The 25778-nt window shown below is 37.0% G+C and overlaps 1 protein-coding gene across 1 annotated transcript in view; it reads right to left on the minus strand.

Annotated features, from left to right (window-relative positions):
- LOC115266894 (paired mesoderm homeobox protein 2B-like) overlaps nucleotides 1-25531 on the minus strand; it is a 209540-nt gene extending 184009 nt beyond the window's left edge. Inside the window, exon 1 of the mRNA XM_062856179.1 lies at nucleotides 23997-25531. Coding sequence (XP_062712163.1) covers nucleotides 23997-24345 — 349 coding nt within the window. The 5' untranslated portion in view covers nucleotides 24346-25531. The remainder of the gene's footprint in view (nucleotides 1-23996) is intronic.
- Nucleotides 25532-25778: the final 247 nt, after the last annotated feature.

Consider the following 25778-nt stretch of genomic DNA (forward strand, 5'->3'; position numbering starts at 1 on the left):
ATTGGCTAGCTCGTGACTAATTCTGCTAGAGCAAAGCGTTATGTCTAACACTTCCTCTCTGCCAGGTACCATGAAGGTTGGGCGGTTGCCTATGTTAAATAATCCAAGATCTGTACTACTTAAGTACTCCATCAAACTGGTAGTTCAGAGATGAGTGTAGCAACGATTGCGTTGTTGACAAGCACGTGAGTTTTCCATTTCATTTTTACTGAAAGTAGCATAGTAGCAGTAGATAGAAATTTCCCTTACGAAAGTAAGGTTCTTAGACTAACGCCACTTGGGCTGTACCATTTTGCATAAGTCTACAAAGATTGATCGTTGCTGTTCTTTTGTGCTGAAGAATTATCTGAGCTATCCTAACCGTAGCCACTACCCAAACTAGGCAAGATAAAACTCTTAACAATCACAGCACAAAAATAGAACAGCAACAATTAAGCCAGATCGGTATCGATTTGAGTGCGCCAAAGGCGAGGATACACAGAATACACTATGTAAAACGCATAATGCGAAACCATATACATTGGCGTAAATAGGGGTGGCCAGGGGAGTCTGGCCCCCTCCAGAATAATCAATTTCAGAAAAAATTCACGCAATTCAGACGAAAAGTATCTTTTTATTATAAAAAATCCATATCGACATGGCCTTGGCTCCCCCTAGAGCTATGACCTACTTACGCTTATGACCATATAGGGACCCACGCTTTACTACCCCTACGAAGGAAGAACTCACATTTTGCGAGTTTGTCGGGAGTGGGATTCGATCCCAGGTCCTCGGCGTTATAGTCAAGTGTTCTAACCATCACACCAGGTCCGCTCCACATTAATAACATCTTCATAATCCCACCCTTATTCAGCCTCAAGTATGAGATTTAAGAAGGACAGCTGAGAAAGCTCGGAGAAACACAAGGTCCACCGCGCTATTGCTCCGGTTAGCGCAGTAAGGGCAAATATTGTGGAGCGTGCCCTGGTACTCCACAGGCTCCGTCTGCGATTAGCTTTTTATAAGAATCCCCTAAACATTCATTGCTAGGCACGGTAAGCGTAAAGCTGCATAACACCTTGAATTTAGGGTCACCTGAGAAGTGGACTCCTACCACTGGAACAGGCGATCTGTAGTGCTATTCTTAGCCAGTTGAATCAATCGCTACCGACACTACACTGCTATCAAGGCTGATCGGGAAAAGAAGTTAATATTGGTTATCAACTTCATACGGGCCCGAAAAGCCGGTAAATTTTCTTCATTGTGCCACTTTTACGAAAACTACAATATCGATATCATGGACTATGAACTCAGCAGGACACCATCAATGGTTGTCGCGACAATCCTCCATGAATCTTACATCGAAAACCGTCTGCCTCGGATGCTACATCGACACAACTACGTAAGCCAATCTCTTGAGTGTAGCAAAAACCATCAGCATCAGCACTGCAGTCGCCGTTGGGACCCATCCGTCACACCGTATACTATAGTAGGCTGCGAAATAATGACCCATCGCACTCACTACTCATTCAGTCTCTCGCACCTGCTGCAGCGGAGGCTATGCCACTGCACACACCGTAAATCAAACGCATTCTACCTGGGCAGGTGATGCACCACAACCAAACCAAGACACACCGAACCGAAGTCCGAGAGAGCTGGTGGAGTGACTGACGCGTGGTGGCGTAGCCTGCCCCCAAAAACCGAACCCAAAAGCCAGATAATGAAATATGATATCCAATTAAGTGGCTACTAATTGCCGGGTAATCCAATTTCGGAAATCATTCTCAATTATCAACAATTACCGCCCGGAGGCAATCGAATTAAAACCAGATTTGAATCTTGAAAAGCCGCCCGCCCGCAACCGGAAGCAGAATTCTCCAGGATCCATCCGTGGTCCGTGGTGGATGCGGTGCGCCTCCTACGTCCTTGTGTGTGTGTTGGTGTGTCTGATATGGTGTGGTTGCTGAATTTATTATGACTTGGCAGGCTGCAAACCGGAGAGATTTCCTTCCTTAGATGGTCCTAGTAGGGACCGGAGGCGGAAGGGATAGTTCTCTAAAGCTTCGCATCGCATCGGTTCAAACGGTGTGTATAGGCTTTCGAGGAACGAACGGTCGTATCTCTTGCAGGTCCCAATTCAAGCCCATGGCCAAGCCCCAACAACGACTAGTTTCGGAGGAGGTGGAGGCGAAGGGAGTGACATTGTACCACAGAAGCAAACCAAGGAGATTAGAGGTGGCTTATGTAGTATAAAATTATGGTCTAGAGGCTGTTAATTTATTATTGCACTAGCAATTATGGCGTCAGTGATAATCATCGTCAGGCGACGTGCAGGCAATAGCACACCAGCATACACAGAACACATACACACTCACATGTGGGGTGTATAGTTTAATCCTTGTGGCAAGCTTGAAATCCCTTGGATAGGGTGTCTGAAACCAGGATAACGGGAAGGTTGATTCTGCATTTGCTTTAGTTTTTAGTTTTGAATTGAAATTTTTGATTCAGCAGTCGAAGAGCCAGTATGATTCTACAGAAACATCGTGTCACGTTTTGTCGAAGGGTTTTGGTGATTCAACACTTCTTTCTATCATTTTGACCTTATTCCGTTTTCAGCGTTTGCTTCCCAACCTTCAAATACCAACCTTGTCACATAAACATTTTATTTTTTCCATCCGTTTATTTGATCGCTTTTTTTTTCTTCCACTGCACTGATTGTTGTTCAGACATTACGTCTCAAAAAATTTACTATTTGACTATTTCAAACTTTTATCTGTTCAACCTTGTTGGCCTTTTCCTCCTGCATCGAAAATACCTCGGGAACGGACACGGTTTGCATGTCTTAAACTTAATCTTTGCCTAGAATGGCCAAACGTTAATTATCGATCAAGGACATATTAACAAATCAAATGTTAATATGTTTAAAGCACTAGACTTCGCCCTCTCCCCAAATTTCGACACTTCATACATAAAAAATGGAATTTGTATAGAGGGGGCGAAGACAAGTGCTTTTACTCTCTACAACGCAAACCAACAAAATGTTCACAAATATTTATAAACGTAGCGCACTTCAATAGAACTCCAACAATCGGTTTTCTTTTAATTTTTTTTTCGTGAATCGATGAATGAATTTCATAGGACCCATGTTGGGCGCTAATGTAACATAAAATACAATGGAAGTATGATTGAACCTTCTTAGTTTTCGTATCGTGCCCCAACTTGGGCGCAATTACAAAAAAAATAATAAAGGAACCCTACAAATCCAACGCGTCCACGTTCAGTGTCAAGTGATAGAACACTACAAATGCACATAAACATCACAAATTAATATCATGCGACACATAACATAAAATGTGCCGTGTTACTCAAATTGAAAACGAAATTCAATCTCAGGATGTCAAGGCTTCATAATTGTTGTTGGTCCATCTGTCGAATGGTTTATTTTCCCATTTTTACGCTCTTAATTAATAGCTCGTTAGATTGAGGTAATAGAGAAATGGTGTCTTCGGGAAAGTTAACGGGAATGACCAGCGCCATCTTTTGACAGTTAGAGTTTTCGGACCAATCCTCATAAAAGTGAGATATATTTTTTTTAATTGTTGAGATAGAGGGTTGACGTCTTTGGCAAAGTTGTAGCATTTTTGATTTCAAACCACTTTCCTGAAGACGTCAATGTTGTATTTTTTCCACCAATGGAGATAGTAGCTTGTGTTTGAAAGTTAACCCCAAAATCACGTTTTTTAGGTAGAACATTCATTTGTTGAATTTTGAAACCCATACAATGTTCTGCAAAGTTGTATGTGTCAATAAAATACGCAACTTTGCCGAAGACATCAAAGCTGTAAGAATTAAATGAGACGAGTTATGTATGATGAGTTATTTATGATTTTTTTTTCATTCACTTCTAGGGAGACCGTGAAAATGAAAAAAAAAACCATTGTGAATTGGGGACTTTGAAAATAATGATTTTGTTTTTTGCTTTCCGTGAAAGTGAAGGAGGAAACATTTTTTGCTTCTTTTTCACTCATACGCTCGTAACAAACTCCGTAGTAAGAAACAGTGTTTCCCGGCTCATCAACCTCCATAGTAGGCCTGTCCACTTTTTCAAAAATGTTCTTTGATTCTCAAGTCCACCCCCATATTTTGATTGGCATCCTGAAAGAAGTAACTGGTCAAAATTTCAGCTAAATCCATTAAAATTAAGAGGTGCATCAAATCAATTTTAATGTTTTTCGACAATTTTTGAACATCAAAAAATCATAACTACACTAAAACTTGTCAAAGCTTAATTCTTTTGGCAGAAATTGAAAGCTATACTTGTTTGCTACGACTTCTCCGAACAACGTGTGCCAATAAAATTGAAGAAAACATTTGTAATTATCACATTTGTGATTAGAATGTAGTGTACTGTCAAGTGACAGATCCATTATTGTAAGAATCGCGCAATGCTGTTGCGCTCGAACTATACCAACACAAAGAAATCTATCATGTAAGAAGCTACGTGTTGCGAGAATAAACCAGGAGCTGGCATTCTTGGCCAGATCGTCGATCAAACCACAAGTGTTATTTTACCCGTGATAATCAGAAAGAAACCTCAAACTAAATTATTACACAGAAAAACCATAAAAAGTTGATTTTTCGATAGATTTCGTTCTGGAAAACCCTAATATACGTAATAAGTTTGATATTTTAAAACGGCATCATATTCTCTCATGTTTTTTGGTTATTTGCTTCTTTGACACCAATGTAGGAGTTGAGCAAAAAACATTAAAATTCGGGAAAGTTAAATGTGGCCAAAAACTAGCTTTTTGGAGGCAATCACGCTGTGGCGCGAAATTGTAGGAAAGACTGAGGAGACTTGATCCCTGGGGAGACTTGTTCCCCCCATATTTGCTCGGAATCAAAAACATTTTTCTCCAGCATATTTTTTTCAAAACTACTCCTGGACAAACGGCTATGTTTTGGCTACAAGTGATTTCGATTGTACATTGCCTTATTTTTAACGGCTGATGGTTTGTTTTCAGTCCTTCAGAAATCTTTTAGACGATTCCGAAAAATCTCAATAACTTTGTGAAAATTGAACCAAATCGTGTCAAAATTTTACAGCACATAGTTTAAATAAAATACTTTCAAACTTATGTATCCAAATAAGGCTGTTTTTAACATATTTTAATTAATTCAGCTTAGTATACACAACAGCGACATGGGGAGACTTGATCCCTCGAGGATTACACTCACATTATACATGTGAAAAATAAAATTCTATTCAGAAGCCTCTATTTACTTGGAATTCTAGTCTATCCAACGATAAAATGTGTCAGACAATTATAACTTTAGTACAAACCAATAAAAGGGGGATCAAGTCTCCCCATTTTGAAAATACGGCATATCCATAAAAATTTAAGGAAATCTTACAATTCCAAACACTCCATATTCATCGAAAATACAAGAAAACTCGAAAAGAAAATAAATAGGAAGACTTTGGTATTATTTTCGCTTTAAATAAACCATGTGCTCAAAGGGGGATCAAGTGTCACACATTTTTGGAAAATACATTATAAGACATGCCTCCATAAAAACACAGTTTTGAAAACTTTAACAATAATTTAAAGGCCTTCTGTTGTGTATTAACTTGCAATAGATGTTTACCTGTCATTTTGTACGGAAATCGGATCTAGTTTTGTGTTTTTTCTTAAAGTTTCAGGTAAATTAGGAAAAAGGGGTCAAGTCTCCCCAATCTCCCCTACTGAACGTAGTAGCTTTGCTTCCTTGTAGTTTGCCTACCACGGGTGATAACAAACAAGCGTGATGACAGGTGTTGGCTATCATATCAGTGCTGACGCGATACCACTTTTTGCGCGCCAAAGCGTGATTGCACCAAGGAATTGGCATCCCTATCCCACCAATGCAATGTTTTCGTAGCCAGCATAACAGCGGCTCAAGCGTAGGGCTCAAGCTGACAGCCTATCTTTCAACACAGCAGCATAATTTTAATGCGGGGTAAGAAAACAAGAAGACCATAACAGTCCCCTGGATTGCACCCGAAAAGCTAGTTTTTTGGCCACATTTGGCTTTCACGAATTTTAGTAATTTTTGCTCAACTCCTACAGCATTGCATTGGTGTCAAAAAAGCAAATAATCAAAAAACATTGGAGAGTATCATGCCGTTTTAAAAAATCTAACTTATTACGTTCATTAGGGTGTTCCAGGACGAAATCTAATAAAAAATCAACTTTTTAGGGTTTTTATTATTACAAATGTGATAATTACACATATTTCCTTCAATTTTATTGGCACACGTTGTTCGGAGAAGTTGTAGCAAACAAGTATAGCTTTCAATTTCTGCCAATAGAATTAAGTTTTGACAAGTTTTAGTGTAGTTATGATTTTGTGAAGTGCAAAAATAGTCGAAAAACACAAAATTGATTTGACGCATCTCTTAATTCCAATGGATTTGGGTGAAATTTTGACCAGTTACTTATTTTAGGATGCCAATCAAAATATTGGGATGGAAAGGCCTACTCCATAGTTGCGAATCCAGTGGTTGTGTTTTCGAAGGCTGGTTGGATTTCTTTCGCAGTATTTTTTGCTGGATAATTTAAATCAAAACTGTCTCACTAGTAGGCGCAAACGCTGCTGCGCAACCGTCTATTAGAATTATCTTTAGTTAGACATTTTCTCACCAGATGGTGTTCTAGTGCAGTTGTTTCGATTTGACAATATATCAGTCCAAGGAATAGTTACAATTTTGGTGTGTGTGAAAACATGTTTATCTGGCCAGGCTTAGTCCGGTAATGGATTGGTAAAATCTATAAGAAATCTTTCGAGCAGGCGCTGTGGTAAAAAAAGTTACTCTTTCTAGTAGTTTGACCCTGTGATTTGATGTCAAGACGGCGTCTTTAGCAGAAGCTTCCAATTGAATAAGGGGCGATTTTTTCACCCTGGCTTAAGTGTTAAGCCAGATTTAACTGTATGGGTAAGCCTGGCTTACCGGTTAAGCCGAGGTGAAGAAATCGGCCCTAAGGCACGTTTCAAAACGCGCCCAGATACAAGTTTTTGCACTAGATTGCATTGGTGTGTTTGTGGATTTCTTAGTCATCCTTCTCCATAAAAATATTCGACGATTACTCTCCATAGTTTTCATAGAATCACTCCTAGGTTTGGCAAGTATCCCGAGCAAAGTCGAATAACAGCCCAATAACAAAACGATAGCTTGTGCTTGCTCCAGAACTCATTTAACAAACCTACACAGATAAAAATAATGAGATTTACACGTCATGTAAACTTAATGTTATGATGGTTTACATGATATATCATGTAAGTTTGTGTTATATGTCATGTAAACAGAGTCATACTGAATTACATGATATATAATGGAAGTTTACATGATATTTCATGACTTTTACATGATATGTAATGTAAACTTCTGCGATATCCCACGCTCCGATCATGTGCATCATATGTCACAGAATTTTACACTCTTTTTTCGATCTGTGTATGTTATCACATTGATCATTTATTTTACCATACCTGTCAAGTTCTGAAGCTTCATCATCGACAATAATACCGGAAGTTAGTTATCAATGACCGAGAAAATATCTCTCTGATAACAAAATGAATTTTCAATCAGATCAAATGAATTGAATTATAGAAGTTGTTATCAGGATGCCCCTGAGTTAGTTAATTTAGTTAATTATTTTAAATATCAGATAACAGAGTATGTTATCCATTTATTATGAAACTTTTCTGGTTCGTCGCGTAATCCCTACCGAAAATCCTACCTAGAATTTCTCTTGGCATTGCATTCAAGATTCTTTCCAGGATTCCTTGAAGTATTCTTCGAGGGATTATTTCAGGAATTTCTCCCAGGTTTTTTTAGGGATTCTTCCCGGTATTTTTTAAAGACTTTACCACTATGCGGCATTTGTCTCTAGCTTCACGGTATTTCAAATGGGTTTTCTAGGGATACAAACTATTTGGGCACCCGCGTCAATTCTCGGCACCTCACAGCAAAACAAATCAAAACAGGGAAGTGGAACCATCTCGGCAGGGGTTCTATTTTGGGCACTTTTTTGCTATAATTCAGCCAATTGACACAATTTTTGGAACGCGATGAGATACATATAGTATCTAGCCATGTACAGAATTTCAAGTCAATTGGTTTGGAATTGACTGAGTTATAGCGAAAAGTGCCCAAAATACCGGCCGCTGCCCAAGTGGTTCGCTACCATATCATTTGCCGCATGTTTTCCAAACGCACTTTTGTAGGTAATCATCTCCCGCAACATTTCTGCAACGAGATCCATAGTCAAAAAGCTACACGTTCGCTCTGAAGCCGCACAAGTGCTCAAAACAACTTTTACACGTAGACGGGTGCACTTCGTCAGCACATAGATGGGTGCCGAAGTGATTTCCCATTTGATTTTGCTGGAAACTCGGCACTGGTGTCGAGAATTGGTGCTGGACTAAGTACAGTAAACTCGTTCAAAATCATCATTCCGGCAGAAAATTTTTACAACAATCACTGTTAACAACAAGTTCAAGCAATAAGGTATCTGATTCAAAAGGAAGAAGTGGACGAAAACGGTCGTTTCGTTGTGAATTTTGGTAATGAACAATTTTGTTTACCTATTGTGCCGGGAATGAGTTCAAAAACCCTACCAAGATTCCTTGAGCGTTTTCTCCTTTCAGAGACTTTGGCCGGGATAACTTCAGGGTTTCCTCCAGGGATTCTTTCAATGGTTCCTCCGGCATGCCATCCTTGAGACCATCCTTGAGTCTTCCCGATATTCTTCTAGGTTTAATATCAGGATTTCTTCAGGGGTTTTTTCCGAGATTTTTTCCCGGATTTTCTACGAGGATCTTATTAGGGATTTTTTCCCTTAGGGTGCTGTCTGTAAACTACGTAAACTCACTCTCCCTCTGGTAGACTTTGTCCATCCAAAAATTCCGAAATTTGTATGGACCGTAGGCTTTGGCTGACACTCCTCTCTTTCTAGTCTGCGTAGTTTTTGGACAGGACATAATTCCTTCCAGAATTCAGTTGAGATTTTCTTTCCGGATTTTTTTAACATAGCTCTGGGAGTCCAAAACAACTGATTCAGGAGGTACGACTTGGCATTTTTCGCCTTTTTTTGTTTTTCATACATATGCGGGCCACCCTAATCACGCAGAGAAAAAATTGTAAATACAACTAAATGCTAGTTCAAACCAACCAATTTTTCAGTTTACTATAGCTACAAACTGATTTCCAGTTTAAACTGAACTGTTCCATTGCATATTGGTCGGGCTCCATACAAAGGGGCGGCCAAAACTCTCATAAAATGAAATTTATATTTTTAAACTTTATTTCACCTTATAACAAAGTTAATATACTGTAGTTTTATGATTCTTAATTAAAAGCATACCAGCTTTTGTATTTCAATGACATTTTCACCGCCAAAGTGGCCTTAGCCATAAAATTGAAAAATGAACCATTCGATAAAAGTAAAATAATAATATTTTGAGAATGGAATATATGTTTCATGTTATCCAGCATATGAAAGCTTGTTGTTAGACTGTTTGAATGCACGTATGGTACAAAATTAATATGTCACAAAACTTTTCAAATTTTTATATATTGTACCTTACGATTTTTGGTAATTTTTAAGGTTAAAAAACGGTTCGTGTCGTCACGTGTCGCCGCAATTTCAAATAGTACATCTTAAACATCATGCTTAGGGCTGCATAAAAACGTTTAAATATTTTGCAGAAATTTGCAGTTTTTCAAATTAGAGCTATTTAAAAAAGTCATGTTTTTTTCACATATTTTACGTTATTTTTCCATTTGTGTCTGAAATAAATTTTATCTTCCCACATTTTTCACACGTTTCGAACAAACTTGATTAGATTTAATCAAAAGTTGATCATTTAATTTAATTCAAATTGATTTTCTAACAAAAAACGCAAAAAATGTGGGGTTTACTGATTTTTACTATTTTTGAAATTATTGAGGTTACGTAATTTTTGAATACCCCTTTTTAAACACTAAAAATACTATATAACATATCTAAATAACCTATAACTTCGACTAAACACATAAAAAGAGTTTTGGCCGAACTTTATCTTTTTCCGACCATTGTGCATTGTTTGGTAATACAAATATTTTCATTTATCGAATTTTTTGACACTTTGTTAGAACAAACAGAGATTCGTTAGTTTTAACATAAGATAATGGATTGTTATAAACGACTGCACTTTTGCAACTAACACGCAGAAAAATAATTAGTAAACACAATTACATTCTAGTTCAAATCAACCGATTTTTTAGTTTGTTATAGCGACAAACTGATTTCTAGTTTAAACTGAACTGTTCCATTGTTTAATAATAAAAATATTTTCATTTACCGAAATTTTTGACAGTTTGTTAGAACAAACAGAGATTTGGTAGTTTCAACATAAAATAACAGATTGTTTTAAACGACTGCACTTTTGCCACTAACAAAGCCGGGGATTGATTGTGTTGGTGACGGAATTCTATTTTTAGACACTCGACAAGTGGATGGAAGCGAGAACGAACAAAAAAGGCAAAAAATCGAAACCGACCAACTTTTTTTATGCAGTCTTGAGTAGGTACCTGAGCGTTATCCATCACGGCCAAAACTGCACTTGGAAGTTGGAGTGATTGATTTGCTACACTTTCTTCGTTGTGGCTGTGGAATTCAGAGAGTTTTCCTGGTATTTCCACACTGATACCTTCAGGGATTTCATCCAGGATTGCTTCAGGAATTTTCCCGGAACTCTTCCAAGGGTTCTTTTTGGCATTCCTTCCGGGATTCCTTTAGCGCTTTCTCCCGAAATATTGGATTGTCTCTTTGATTTCTCCAGAAGTCTTTCAGGGATCCCTAACGGGATTTCTTCAGATCTCGGAATTCTGTCGAAGATGCAAAGATTTCTTAGGCCACTTAGGCCACAAAGCATAAGATCGAAGTTTATCTGCATTTTCGGAATTTCAACCCAGAGCTTTGCGTTAGTTTTTATTTTATTGTATTTTTTTGTGTTCTACTTGTTCTGCGCTTTAAACTATCATGAACCTCTCGCACACCCTATTCATTTATCCTATCCCGGCGGCTGTATTTCCCGTTTCCGGCTGTATCCTCAGTCTCCCCACATGGCAACTATGTCACCCTGCAGAATGGCAAAAACCATGGCACCAAGAATCCACTCTTGCTGCTTTTGGAACAGGAATTATTTATGAGTGACTATGTATTTCATTCTCACTTGTGTACGTGTGTCGGTTGGCTTCTTTCCCGCTCACGTCGTTTCCGAGGAGTCCCATTGGACCCTCTCAATTAGCGGCATCCCTTTGCTTCTGTCTGACCGGTAACGAAACTCCAAGTCAGGGGAATCGGGCCCTCAAGGCATGAACCTGACATGCATGCAACGCCACGACCGACAGTCAGTGTGTAGACTGTGCCAGAAGTACGTAGGGTATTGCGCTACTTGGGCGGTGGCTTCTATATTCGTCTGTTTTCCACTATAACTCAGTCAATTTTGAATCAATTGACTTGAAATGTTGTACACGGGTAGATACTATACCTATCTCACCACATTCCAAAAGTTGTGTCAATAGGTTCAAATTTGACTGAGTTATAGTGGAAAACAGACGAATATAGAAGCCACCGCCCAAGTGGCGCGATTCCCTACATGAGTACATTATAGATGGTGTCCCGTTTGGAGCGCCCAAATGTAGACCGTCACTTCTTGGGAATGCGGGGAATGTGTCTCGTACATACAAACTATCGGGTCTTTGGTACAACAGTGAAGATGCGAGCTCGGTTTAGGTACGGAATTTAGTGCCCGGTGTTAATAACGCAATTAGACACCGGTTTAGGAACCTAATGCAGCTTAATTGCGGAAGTTTGGGGCGTTGCGATGGTTCGGCAAAGACGGCTCCATTCCAGTAGTGGCTCTGATTTAGGCGAATCGTTGTGGCTGTTGTCTACTTTAAGGCTCGGTTACCTTGCGGTCAAAGTCTAGTGCATGGTTGGAATTCCAGATGTGGTTGCTGGATAGTTTGCGAGACTGAGATTGTGCACTGGAGCGCGATGTGGCGGCGGTTCTATTCAAGGCGATAATTGCAATTTCACAGGTTGATAGTTGCAGGCTGGAATAGCTAAACGCGTACCCAAGCATATTGTACTTGTGACAACAAGAGATTAAGGCATAATGAAATCACATGGATGGTTGCTTGTAAACTGAGAAATTGGTTGACCGTCGGTTGATTTTATGGACGATTAATTGGGATAATGGAATTTCAATCGGTTTTTAAGAAGCGAAACACTGTGACAAACTTAATGATATCGTGGAGGTTTGATTCCTCGAAATCACCAGTATTAAATAAATAAGCTTTTGTCGGAGGAATAGTTTTAAAATGTATTATTCATTTATAAATTCGGTGAACATTTTTCACTCACTGTTTGAGCAAGGAAAAACTGTGAAAATAACAAAAATGAAGAAGGTTTCTTTGTTCATTTACGATGATTTGACATGCTGACCAACCGCATCGACTGTAGCTGCTTGCTCCAAAGAATCAGTTTCCGTGCACCCAACCGACAACTCCGCGTTGCTAGCCTTTTATGGATTCCCGGGCATGGACGTAATAATCCTCTGGACAGGTCTTGTGAATTATTTAATGCTGTTTATGACGAATTTGATTTTAATATTAGTAGAATAGAGTTTAAAAATAGGATTAAGTATCGGTCTGTGTAGTTTTTCTAACTAAAGACGGCAAATCAATAAATCAATAAATAAATAAATAAATAAATAAATGATTGTAGCCTTCTACTGACAATTCATCCAATATGCGAAGATTATGAAACAAGAAATCCATTGTAATTAGAGATAACATTTCAACTAATTCTTCTTCATCGACGAAGGCCTGCTAAGGGCCATACCAGAACTTAGTGGAGACTGTATCACTAAATTACTAAATTTTCTTGAACAAATAAGGTCCGAATTATGGTCCGAGCGACGGTTTTTATTTTGAAATAATTGTTAATTATTGCATACATAGTAATACACCGACAATGCTTAGATGCTTTTTTCATTTTTCATAGCATTATGCTGTTTATGATTAAAGTGATACAGGATGGGAGGGTATAATCAATAGTGGAGGTAGTGTTTCGATTCAGCACTATCTGAATAGATGGGAAAATTCAACGATTTACATATGCAATTATTACCAAAAGAATTATTGCGTTTTTTTTGCAGATTAACTCTCTAATGCCCAACCCCGCCTTTAGACGGGGTATAGTTTGAGCATTTTTGTAATTTCTGTTTCGTGGATAATCAATTCTTTTATATTTTTGGCTGATACTTAGGACTGTTCTATAAATCTCAAAATGGATTTTGTTGTCTTTCAAAGCGCATTTACACTTTTTAAAAATCATTGAAAAATTGATGTTTTAGTCACCTTTCAGAAGTCATTGATTATGTTGTATTTAATCGCTACAAATAACATACTTTAAATTTTTCCCCAATCATTTTATCCTAGTTTAATGGTTTAAGGGAATCGAATACACTCTAAAATGGAATTCTTTAAAATTACACGGAGAATAAAATTTTCCATAAAAAAAATTGAAATAAATATATTTTAACAATAATCATAAAATCACAAAATGTTTTCGTCTCAAAAAAACCGTATCCCAAATAGGCTTCCAGGAAAAATATAAAAGTGTGGGGATGTTCAAAAATAAAAATTAGAAAAATCAAGAACTGAAATTCACAAAATCGAGAATTAAAAAGAATCATATTCCAAAACATGTTTAAATCTATTTTAGATGACGAAAAATTATATTCAGATCAAAATCAAAAATTTGGGTATTAGAGGGTTAAAAACTATTATTGGTTAACTTGATATTATGGCCTAAAAAAATCAGCTTCCGCACAATAAACATTGAGTTACATTTTCAGCCAGATTCGTTCGACGGTTCTCTAGATTTGTGCTCGAGAAACTCTGAGCTGTGTTGGTGCGCTTTATTGGGAACAAGCAGGAGAGATGATCGCTGCTTCTTGTATGTTTTTTTTTGTCACGCGTTTTTCTTTCATTTCCGTGAAATTTTCAAATCGGTTTGGAAGAAATGGCTTAATTTTACGCCATCCACTAATGGCATAGTAATTTAATGTAATTAATAGTGATGATGAAATAATAATGTGAATTTGATTTCGTGATCGCGGAACTTTTCCGTAGCCGTATCGTGGAACCATGAGCGTTAGTTTGACCGGTACGCCAATCGTCCATCTAGTGCCCTTCGGAAGTTATTGTTTTGAGAACATTAACCAAATTAAACTAGCGGAGACGTTTAAAATAGTGCATTGTGCATCGTGAAAAGCGGCTACTTAATGACAGAAGACCAAATTTGGGATTGGTGGTCCAGTGGCTACCGCTTCTGATACATATGCAGAAGGTCCTGGGTTCAATCATTGACCAGTACATATCCTCCTACTTTGTATCTTCCTAACTTTTTATCTTTTTTTCTTCTCTACATATAGAATTCATGTATATTCATAAGTTCATAGCCATCACTAGAACAGGGTTGTAAAAGCCGTTTCACTTCCTTCAAACTTTCCTAGCACAGTGCCAATCTATCATATAACGCCTACGAGTTATGCAATCAAGCGAACTGTGCCGCAATATCTTCAGAGTAATAAATACACTAATCTATCACCTTACTCCTGGCATCCACGCACCAATGTGTGAACCCATTGCCAACCATGCCTTACCAATACACCGGCATCCGCATGAATTTGTGCAGACGCAGAGGTATATTCGATCTGATGTGGATACGAAATATTGCAATCATCACTTCCTTTCCCTTCCTCACATTGGCTTGTAATCAGACGTGGCAGGCGTCATTGTCGCCTAGAAATAGAAGATCATCAACACTCATACACTGAAAATGCCTGCTAAGTCCTCGGTAGATATCTCATTGGCTCCTTGTGTGAGTGTAGCTGGTCTGGTGATACTGGAGTAGCATCCACGGGCGGTCAATCAAGCCCAAGCTCAAGCTACAACGTGATCCGAAGTCTGAGAAAAAAGTTATACCCTAGGTAAAGTGAGGCGAAGCATTATTGTTGTTTTTCCAGTACACGTAAAGGAATAATATCAATAATAAAATTTCAATACTTAGCCTCACTTTGCCTAGGGTATAACTTTTTCCACAGACGTTGGATCACTTTGCGGTCTTCGACAAAGTTGTTTGGCATATAGTCACCTACAATAATACCAAAGGGTTTATTTATTGAACGCTTACAGCTCCACCTAGCAGCAAAATTCGAAAACTCAAAATTTCTGCATACATTTTGCCAAGTTTTTCAATACAAACTTCTAGCGTTTTGAGCCCTCCCCTAGGCTCAACCGATTTTGCTCAAATTTTGAACGTAGCTTCTGGGAGTCGGTAAGACTTGGCATTTTTTGAATTTTTTGTTGTTCATATAAGTGTGGGCCACCCTAGTGCATATCCATTCGTGGGATCAAATCCCACTCCCAACATACTCGCAAAATGTGAGTTCTTTCTTTCGGATGAAAAGTAAAGCGTGGGTTCCGAGATGAACTAGCCTAGGGCTAAAAATCTCGTTGATACAGGTAAAAAAAACATTCGTAAATTCCAGTGTTCATTTCGCCCCGAATCGACTATAACATTCTGATTCAGAATTTTGGTATCCTTAGGCGTTTAAGAGAGTTTGAAAAAAAAAATCAATCCGATTATTTTAGCGAAAAAAAAATATTGATGTTATGTAAATGTAAATACGTCTAAGATGGAGTTTTATCTTTGTAATATTGATCTCCGTAGGCAAATTGCTTTTCTCTGTTAGGTGTAATCAAAAGTTCTACCATTTGTCAATTAATGAAACATGTAGTGAACATACTGAAGTTGTAAAACTATTGATAATAAGTTATGTTTTTCTCTGTTTTTAAGGAAGTCCAGTAAAAACTTCTGCTTTAACGGGGTATTCAACGTGAGATGTATGAAGTGTGCAATTTTACCTAAAAATAAAACAAAAATCAATTTCAAATCCATCGTATAAGCCAAAACTCTGCTCTATTGTAGTTTTTATTTTTTTTTTTTTGGGATTGCCAACAAAAATCTCTCATTGGTTGGCCGAATATGAATCTAGACCAAATTATTTTCACACCTAAATTGCCTAAAATATTGTTAATATCTATTTAAATATCTTTCAAGAACGCATATTTTACGAGAAGAATGAGAAATTCAGCTAAATCCTTATTGTTTTCATGAATAATTTCGGTGTCATAATGAAAGTTTTACTCAAAATAATAATCTAAATAGGAATAACATAGAAAAATCAACTTTTGGGCAATTCAAGGGCAATACATTTTTGAGAAAATCTTCTACTGTAGTGTCAGATTTTGAGTAAGTTTCCAAATAATCCTGAAATTAAAATTCACATTTATCTAAATTGAAAATTTTGGGTAAAAAGAAAAAATGAAATGAATCTTATAAAAACTCATATTTGTAGGATTTTGCAAAAAAAAGTAAAATTTTACCAACTTATTCAAAATCAATGTTAAAGTGATTCGTGGAAAAAAATGTAAAATCGGTTTTAAATTGAGAAAGTTGTGACATTTAAACTGATTGCATCGTTTTATTATTCGAAAATTCACCTTTGATGCTTTTACGCCACATCTAAATTACAATTTTGACTCAAACTCGGAGGTTTTTTTTTCTTGTGATTTGATTCTAGAAAAACATAATAATCGGCTCTCTACTAAATAAGATATAGCATTTCACAGATACGTAGGCATTAAGGTACAGTCGGGACCCGCGTTTGATAGTTGGGTTGCATTTCAGTTAGGCTTCCGTCATCAGCCAACTATAAACAATTGGATGTCTGAATCCATTGTCAAGCTGAAAATAACAACCAGTTAGTTTTGAGTTTGAAGATCTGGCAGTATAACAGGAAGAATTTTTATTTCATATTTTCAGTTCAATAGACATAACATAACAAATAACATTAAAAAAATGCACAGTATTTTCGAACAACGTACTGCGCACTGATTTAAGCTGTGTCACTTCCAAAAACTTGCTCAGTATATAGGGAATAGACAAAATGATCGGGATAGGCAATATTTTCACTTTCCAAAATGTTAAACTAGCTGAGGAATTCCACGGAGTCATGTCAGTCGATCCTGAGCGACCATTTCAAAAATATCTGAAACTTTGCACAGTTTTTCAATTTCATATAAATCGCCATTTTTTGATATTAAACCTTCATATTCACTCACGACTAACTTTTCAAAAGGGTGTATGCGAAAATAGTTCTAAAATATTCTAAAAGCTGTACAGCAAAAACGGATTGTTCGATTGTTATAAATTTTTCAGCAAAGTTAGATAACTAAATGATGATTCCTTAGAAAATATACACTGTAAAAAATTTCTTTTTCTACTTTGAAAAAATATGATATTTGTCACAAAAACTCAAATATCTCAAAACCCTATCTTTTTACCAACTTCAATTTTTTAGGGGAAATGGCCCATTATATCAGCTATCTACCATAAAATTTTGGTGATGGTAAACTGATAAACAAAAAAGTTATGACATTTCAAACATATCACAATTTTTACATTTAGTAACAAAAAAAAAATTTTTTTCTGTGTAAATTATTTCGAGAATTATATTTTGATGCTGATTTTATTGTAAAGGCTACCGCCTGAATTAAACAAGTTGTTTTCATGATACTTTAGTTTGATTATTCGTAATTACTATAGTATCTATTTGAAACTTAGACGCGATCCAGTGTTGTGATCAAAAATATTGAGATTGTCATACTTTTTACTGTACGTGACTGGTGAAAAAATCCCTTGATAGTGTTGAAAAGCTGTTGATTATAAGAAAAATGGAATTGAATTTATTTTTAAGACAAAAGCTGTATAATAAAAGTTTTTTTATACGCGTATACGTCTAGTTTATCCGCAAAAAAAATCCCTCTTAGAGAACAGACTTTATGATCGGAAGAATGCGAGTAACTTCAACAACAACAAATGCATAAGAGGTACATACCACAGACAAACAGACGAAACGCCTAGAACAATTTTAGTGAAAATTCATCGCCCAGTTCACACTATCACCACCTGGTGGAAATGTTTCACGAAACACTGCGTTGTGCAATATCGTCATCAGAAGGCGCTAGTGTGAAACGTCAAACGTAAAGAAAAACGATGGGCGCTCTTCTTGTTATGAAAGCCACAACCAAGATTCAAAATGATCGTTGAAGGCGTGGTCAATGAAAATTTCGCCAGTGTTACGTTTGTTTGTCTGTATACATACCTGACAATGCTCACGAAAAAAACAAAAAAATACTACCGCTATGAATATTAAAAATTGTATAGTATTTTTTTTCTTCAGCCACCAACACCAAACAAGTAAGTTAAAATTAATAAGTGATTTTGTTTATTATAATCTAACGAACAAGATGAACAGTCGCTTTCTCAAAGGTCTTCAACTCAACGCTCTCTTGTAGACCGTTTGATGAAAAAAAATGTTCAAAAGAGTTACGAAATCTCACCGAAAGCACCATAGATAAACTGAAAGAGACTGGTTATGCCCAAATGTCCACATTGTGTACAAAATTACGCATTTGCACGTCCTGCCGTCTAGAATTTGACAAACGAGCCATCTGTATATCATCGGTAAAGCAGGGCGCAGGAAGTTCGAAAACGACAACAACTGAGAAATTGCCATCAGCGACATCTGTTTAAACAATTTAATTACGCCCCTTTTCAAAAATGCCCTGTAATATTCTTCAACATCTATACCCATTTCAATATTTTTAACGTTGCAAAACACGCTTTCAACATTCATCTTGAAGAAGAGGGAAAACACTTGTCCTCAAATGTAACAGCAAATTAATGAATAAACGACTAATGCGCGGAGGGCGTGGTAAAATCGGAACATTACGGTACATAGTATATTATATTATATGTATATATAATATATAATAAAAACAACTTGTTTTACTCACGCAAGGCCATTAACAATAAAATCAGCATCAAACTTCAATTTCCGGCCGAAATAATTTACACTAACAAAAATTATTACTAAATGTGAAAATTGTGAAATGTTTGAATTGTCATAACTTTTTTGTTTATTTTCATGGTAGATTGCTAATACAATGGACCGTTTTCTCTAAAAAATTACGTTGGTAAAAAGATAGGGTTTTGAGATATTTGAGTTTTTGTGACAAAAATGATATTTTTTAATGTTAAAAAAGATTTTTTTCACAGTGTATATTTTCTTAGGAATCGCCATTTAGTTATCTAACTTTGCTGAACAATAAAATCAGCATCAAATCGCGATTCCCGGCCGAAATAATTTACACAGAAAAATTTTTTTTACTAAATGTAAAAATTGTGAAATTTTTGAAATGTTATAACTTTTTTGTTTATTGGTTTACCATCACCAAATTTTTATGGTAGATTGCTAATACAATGGACCGTTTTCCCTAAAAAATTCAAGTTGGTAAAAAGATAGGGTTTTGAGATATTTGAGTTTTTGTGACAAAAATGATGTTTTTCAATGATAAAATAGATTTTTTTTCACAGTGTATATTTTCTTAGAAATCACCATTTAGCTATCTAACTTTGCTGAAAAATTCATAACAATCGAACAATCCGTTTTTGCTGTGCATATTTTTGAATATTTTTGAACCATTTTCACATACACCCTTTTGAAAAGTTAGTCGTGGCTCTAAATAAAAATTTGATATCGAAAAATGGCGATTTAGATGGAACTGAAAAACTGTGCAAAGTTTCAGTTCAATAGAAAATCATGAATTAAAAATTTTCCTTAATTTTGATGCTGTTGCTTGGAATCGCTCAGCTCTGGAACTTTTCAAAAAGTGCATCAAATATTCTCACTGTCAGTAGATCAACTAGTTGTGTATCAGTGGTCAAAATTTAGAAAAGATCGGGCTATTCTGCATGAAGTAATAAAAATTCTAGAAAAAGGCATGATTATCCGATAGTCAACTTTGAGCTGTTATATCTTGGACAGTGTTGGTAAAAACTCAAATTCTCAAATCTCATGGTTGAGTTGTTTCACGCGCGATTCTTGACTCGCCAAACTCACCACCGAAAAAATCAAGCATGAGTTGACTCGCCATTTCACTCATTGCTTCATTTCTTGGTGTTCTTATTATTTACATCAAAGTTTTTAGGATTATATAATAGAACCAAAGCAAATCTAGCGTACAATAACATTGAATGCTGTTCAAATTGATTTGGGATTGTTTTACAAGCGAACGAGATTTCGGCGCTTGACTCGTGAGAGCGAGATTTTGCATGAAAATCTCGCGCGTGAGAAAATGATTCAGAATCGCGCGCGAGTTTGCTCACGCAGGAGCGGTTTATGAGTCTGCTTTGAGTGTGATTTTACCAACACTGATCTTAGAATTCAATGAACCGAATACAATGAAATTTTGACCATTTAAGGAGTGTATCGTAAAGTAGTTGAAAATGTTTACAATAGAGTCAAAAATAGTTTAATATAACTTTTAAGTAATTTTATTTTTGGAGATACTGTATAAACCCTTAAAAAAAGAAATGGCTTTTATGATTTTCTAAAAATGTTCTTTTAACTGGGTTTTAAGATAGATTACTGAACACGTGTTTTTAAATTTTTGCACACCTTCTAAAAAATTGAAATTGCGAAAAAAGTTCGATAATGTTTGAATATTGTTAACTTTTTTGTGCAAAAATAATAAGCTCCAGAATCCACATGATGTAGGCAAATTTTTTTTTTTCAAGAAAAATCTCCACTGCATTTAAGCGCAATTCTTAAAAATGAAAAAAGGCCATTTTTTGGGGAACCCCTTTTTTCTATGCTTCTCTAAATCATGTTCACGCAAATAGAAAATACATAAAATGAAAAATTCGCATTTTTTTAAATAGAGTATGTTTATTAATTTATGGACGAGTAAGTTAGAGCAAAATTTGGAATTTTATAACCTTTTAAGACATTAAAAGCAGAACTTCAAAGTTTGACCAAAAAAATAGACATTTTTGGAGTGGACCATTTTGTAGATATAGGAAATTTTTCTATCAAAAATATGAATTTTGAAAGTTGGTGTTGAATGATATGTTATGAGAACATAACTGCTAACAACCATGAATATTTCCCAGATTTTTTATCGTACAAATTTTATTCGCTACAGATTTTTGAAATATTGAAAAATCTTAACAAAATTGCATTTTGTGCAGATTTTTATTTTGTGAGATGTATTCATTTAACCATATTTTGAATAATACTAAATATTTTCCAATTTTTTCCAAGCTGTTCTAATCTTAACTATATTGTGAAGATTTCATAGAAGAACCAAATGAAAAGACCAACCCAGCTTCGAGATAGAGCATCCTGAACATTTTCAACTACTTTCCTATACACTCCTTATTACCCCTGAGCTCTGAAAAACGTTTGACAAAATTTGACATTATTAACATGAGAAAAAGTTAGAGCAATTTCATTTATGATTTTTAGTAAATTGGTTTATTTTTTATATACATCCCATTACTTTTTCAATTTATTTCCGGCTATGTTGTTACTTTCCTTCAAACATATTTATATTCAAATAGAGGGAATTTATATGATTTATAATAAGCATCATAAATTTTAAATCGATGTTGAAGTTTTAAATAATTATGTGTTTTAATGAAAAAATAATCTTATCGTTACAATTTTCTTCCGTGTTAATAATTTGAAGGTAAGTTTAAAGTTTTTCAGAGTTCATTACATAAGTCATGAATGGTCAAAATTTCATTGCATCAGATTAATTAAATCAGGAGATATAACAGCTCAAAGTTAACTATCGGATATATCTACCTGTTAGTAGCGCCTAGTCGACCCGCGAGCCCCTCGAACGATATAGACATACCCATGCACCGGCCGAATGATCGTTAGATGTGAAGGTTGGACGAAACAATCTGACAGCAGTGGATGGAAGAATAGGAATCAACGATCACAGAGCACAGTTGTTTTGATAATCTGAGTTTATACCTATTTATTCTTAAAACTTAACTAAAAACTAAATTTTTGGCTTAAATTAGGTAAATTAATTGCAAGTGGCTAAAGTCCGACTTAATCTAAACTAAAATTTTATGAATTTACTTAACGATATAGGTCACATGCAAAATTGTTATTCTACAATCGGTCAAATTGAAGAAATTTTTTGTTGATTCGACGCTAGGGTAAGTGACTCACACATATTGAATTGAATCTTAATTCTAAATTTCACCACTCGTTTTGCAGATATCTAATAGAATTGTGAATCGTGCAATTACCACATGTATGAGACAGATGTGAATCACCAAATGTAGGTAAAATGAACTCCCTTTCATCAGTCTCATCTAAATATAATTATCCTTTGTAGGAATTTAGAATTTTTTCGTACGCCGATTCAACGCTGGAAATAAATTCATAAGTTCACTGATTCACGTTTCGATTTTTCGATAACACTACCTTTTTCAAGAATCTTTATAACTTCGTGAAGAGTAGCTCGATCTTTTCCAAATTTGGACCACTGATACAAAACTAGTTGATCTACTGTCAGTAAAATTTGAGAATATTTGATACACTTTTCGAAAAGTTATAGCTAGTTAAACTTTTTTTGGAAAGTGAACATTTTGCCTGTCCCGATCATTCTGTCTATCCCCTGTATATGATAACGTATGAAGAAACTGCAACAAAGAATGGGAATCTCGCTTTGCTGAACAAATTGAAAAAAAAACTATTTCGCTTTTTACTCTCAACTTAAGGTGTCATGATGCGTCACTTAGCTTTCAAACGAATCATTGACTTTTTGCTTTTCAATGATTATTTGCCTCGCGTTTTTGAAGTGATAAAAAACTGTCAATTCTGTACCAACGCAGCAGAAAAAGTATCATCACAATCACTGCGAGTGAGCAAATAGGATGATACTTTTTCATATGAATATTCGTTTTAGTAGCAGAGAATTATCACTTTGAAATTTCGAGCCAAACATCAAACATGGCTGCCGATGCTGATGATGCCGTAAAAAGCCTTAAACGAAACCAAAACAAACCAAGACGTACAATTGAAAAGGGCCTATCTGCTTTTTGTGAACAAATATGTGCCTGTCTCTGTAGGGCCCGTCTGCATCTACCCACGCACATCAACACCCTTAGCAGATTGCTTGAAGAACACTCTTTCTGATAAGGGTGTTGATGTGCGTGGGTCGATACAGATAGGCCCTGCACAGACAAAAACATGTTTGTTTACGCAAAACAGATAGGCCCTTTTCAAATGTTCGTCTAACAATGCACACACCCCTCAGGAAGTTTTATGCTCATTTCACTTGCCCCCTCTAACTAGTCGAATTCCTGAGTTGTTGCTCAACGAGCGGGTTCCGACTGTATTATTAGATGTAGGTCTTCAGGGATTAGGCTAAGTACTGCCTTACAAATTGTTTTTTTTTTTTTTTACTTAACCATTTATTTAAGGCTCATGCGCCACCAGGCATAACGGAGCCGAATCCAGTTAAAACAATTAACAATTTCATGTTTTTGTCTTATAAACTATGTTAGTTTTGGGAAACCGAAAAACTCGCGGTTTGGTCGAGGTTAGGGGGAACAAAAATATTTGAGGAAAGGATAGGGTGATGGGGCTTTTCATTGACACGTGACAGCTTGGTGTGGCGTATTGCCGCTGGTCAAGCGTAGAGTGGACAAACTTACAAATTGTTTGTTATAGCTGTTGTATAAATTGTTGTTAAATATTTTAATTACTATTGCAATTTTTGTCAAAAAAAAAGTCAGTTAAGTTTTTCATAGATTGATATTGCAAATTTTGAATAGCATATTTAAACTTCTTATGGTAGTTAGAAATTGAACAGTTTTTGCATAGCCATATCTGAAACAACTGTTTCACTGTTTACTGTTGTACAGTAGTTTGGTTTTTCGGAAAACAAATATTTATTATTTTTTAACGCCACCAATACTCACATTGCAAATTCATCGACGTCTGGAACATGGACGCCCGGTGCACATCCTGGTGGCTCCGGCCACCCATCACCGAACACTGGCTTCCGGGTCCGGCGGCCGCTGCTGCATGGTGCAGCGCACTCATCGTCACATTACCCGGTCCAACTCCGGAACCAACGGGATTGTACGACCGGGCCATCGAAGCCGCCGCTGCCGTATAGCGAGTGTACGCTGCCTGGGACATCTGACTGCACGAGGTCAGATCGCCGTAGGTGCACGGCATGTTGCCCAGGCCCGTCGGATCCATACCGCCCTGGAGGCAGCTGGAATCGAATCCGGCCGCCGCCTGGTTCAGGTAGGAGTAGTCCATCTCGTGGGGATAAATTTTGGCGGTTTTTGCTTCGGGTTCGGTCGAATAAGGGGTTTGTTTCGATTACTATTATGCTGATTCGCGTTTTGTTTTGTTGTTCTGAATGTTCAAGGGGTGCGAGACTCCCGAAATGGAATTAAATATTAATCAAGCCGCTTTTCGGTACCAGAAATGGTTGGCAAAACGCATACAATCCGAAAGCACTGGTCGCTGGTTCCTGGTTACTCGTTTTTATTTTCGGGGGTTATTTATTTTTATTATCCATGAGTTTTCCGCGTTCAACACCTCCGCCGATGGGGATTCATGCCTTTTTGATGAGATTCTCTCTCGTTCTGCTGGCAACACACAATACTTCCCACCCAATATACCTGGAAATGTATTTTTGTTTTTTTTACACCTTTCAACACTCACTTTTCGCGCAATTCAAGTTTCATGAGGCAAATTATTTTTTAAAGATACGACCTTGCTGGGAACACTTGACTATCGCCACAATCACTGCTGGTATCACTTCAATCAGATCGAAATCATTGTTACTGTTATCGAATCAGGAATAGATTATTAGATTTCCGTTGGTTCGAATTGGATTATCTTCCTCCCCTCGCCGACGCAGAAGCCTCCCTTCCGAAGCGTGTCGTTTACTTAAAGACGTCGACGTCAAGTCACGCTATGCGCAAACACATAACCTCACTCACTTCGCTTCGCAGCCCACCCTCGGTACGATTGTTATTTCTCGCGAACTTCTTCGCCACTCACTTGCTCAAAAAAAACAACCCTCAATTAAGTGCTCGGAGAAAATTCTTCAATTTCATCACCACCTGTCACACCTTTTTTTTGTTCTTCTGCCTTCCCGATTAAACGCCTCAAGGACTTGTGTGTGCAAAACCGCACAAAACTCTGCAGCAACTTTCGAGACAGAACCGAACTTCCGGAGGAAACAACAACTCTCCAGTGCCAGTAGAGGCCAGACAAAAAGCACAGCACGCGACCGGTTGCTTCCCGTAGCCAAAATCAAATGATAAGCCTAATTCAATAACGTGAACTCAAAACCTGCTTCGAGCTCTGTGATGCTGTGATAAACCCCCTACACAAACGCCACTCGTGAGCATCCCTAGCGCTGGCTGTTTTCCTCCGCATGGCATTCAGTGTCCTTTGCATTGCGGGCAAGTGATTAGGGGCGTGGCTTGCGACCGACCCTAGCCAATAGTCGCAGAGCACAAAGCAGAATGCGATCAGTGACGTCATCGATTTCCACGGTGTTGGTGATAGGACTTCGTGCGAGTCCTTTCGGAGTCGTCCTTTTGCGTGAAGCGCACACAAGCGCAGTTGGTCGTCGTCGTCGTCTTTTCGACGACGACCAGAGAATCGTGAGCGCATCCGGCGTGTGTGACGGACGAACGGCGACGAAAGGGAAAAGCGAACGATAGGGTTCCAAT

The sequence above is a fragment of the Aedes albopictus genome, chromosome 3 (genome assembly GCF_035046485.1).
Source record: "Aedes albopictus strain Foshan chromosome 3, AalbF5, whole genome shotgun sequence".
NCBI lineage: Eukaryota > Metazoa > Arthropoda > Insecta > Diptera > Culicidae > Aedes > Aedes albopictus.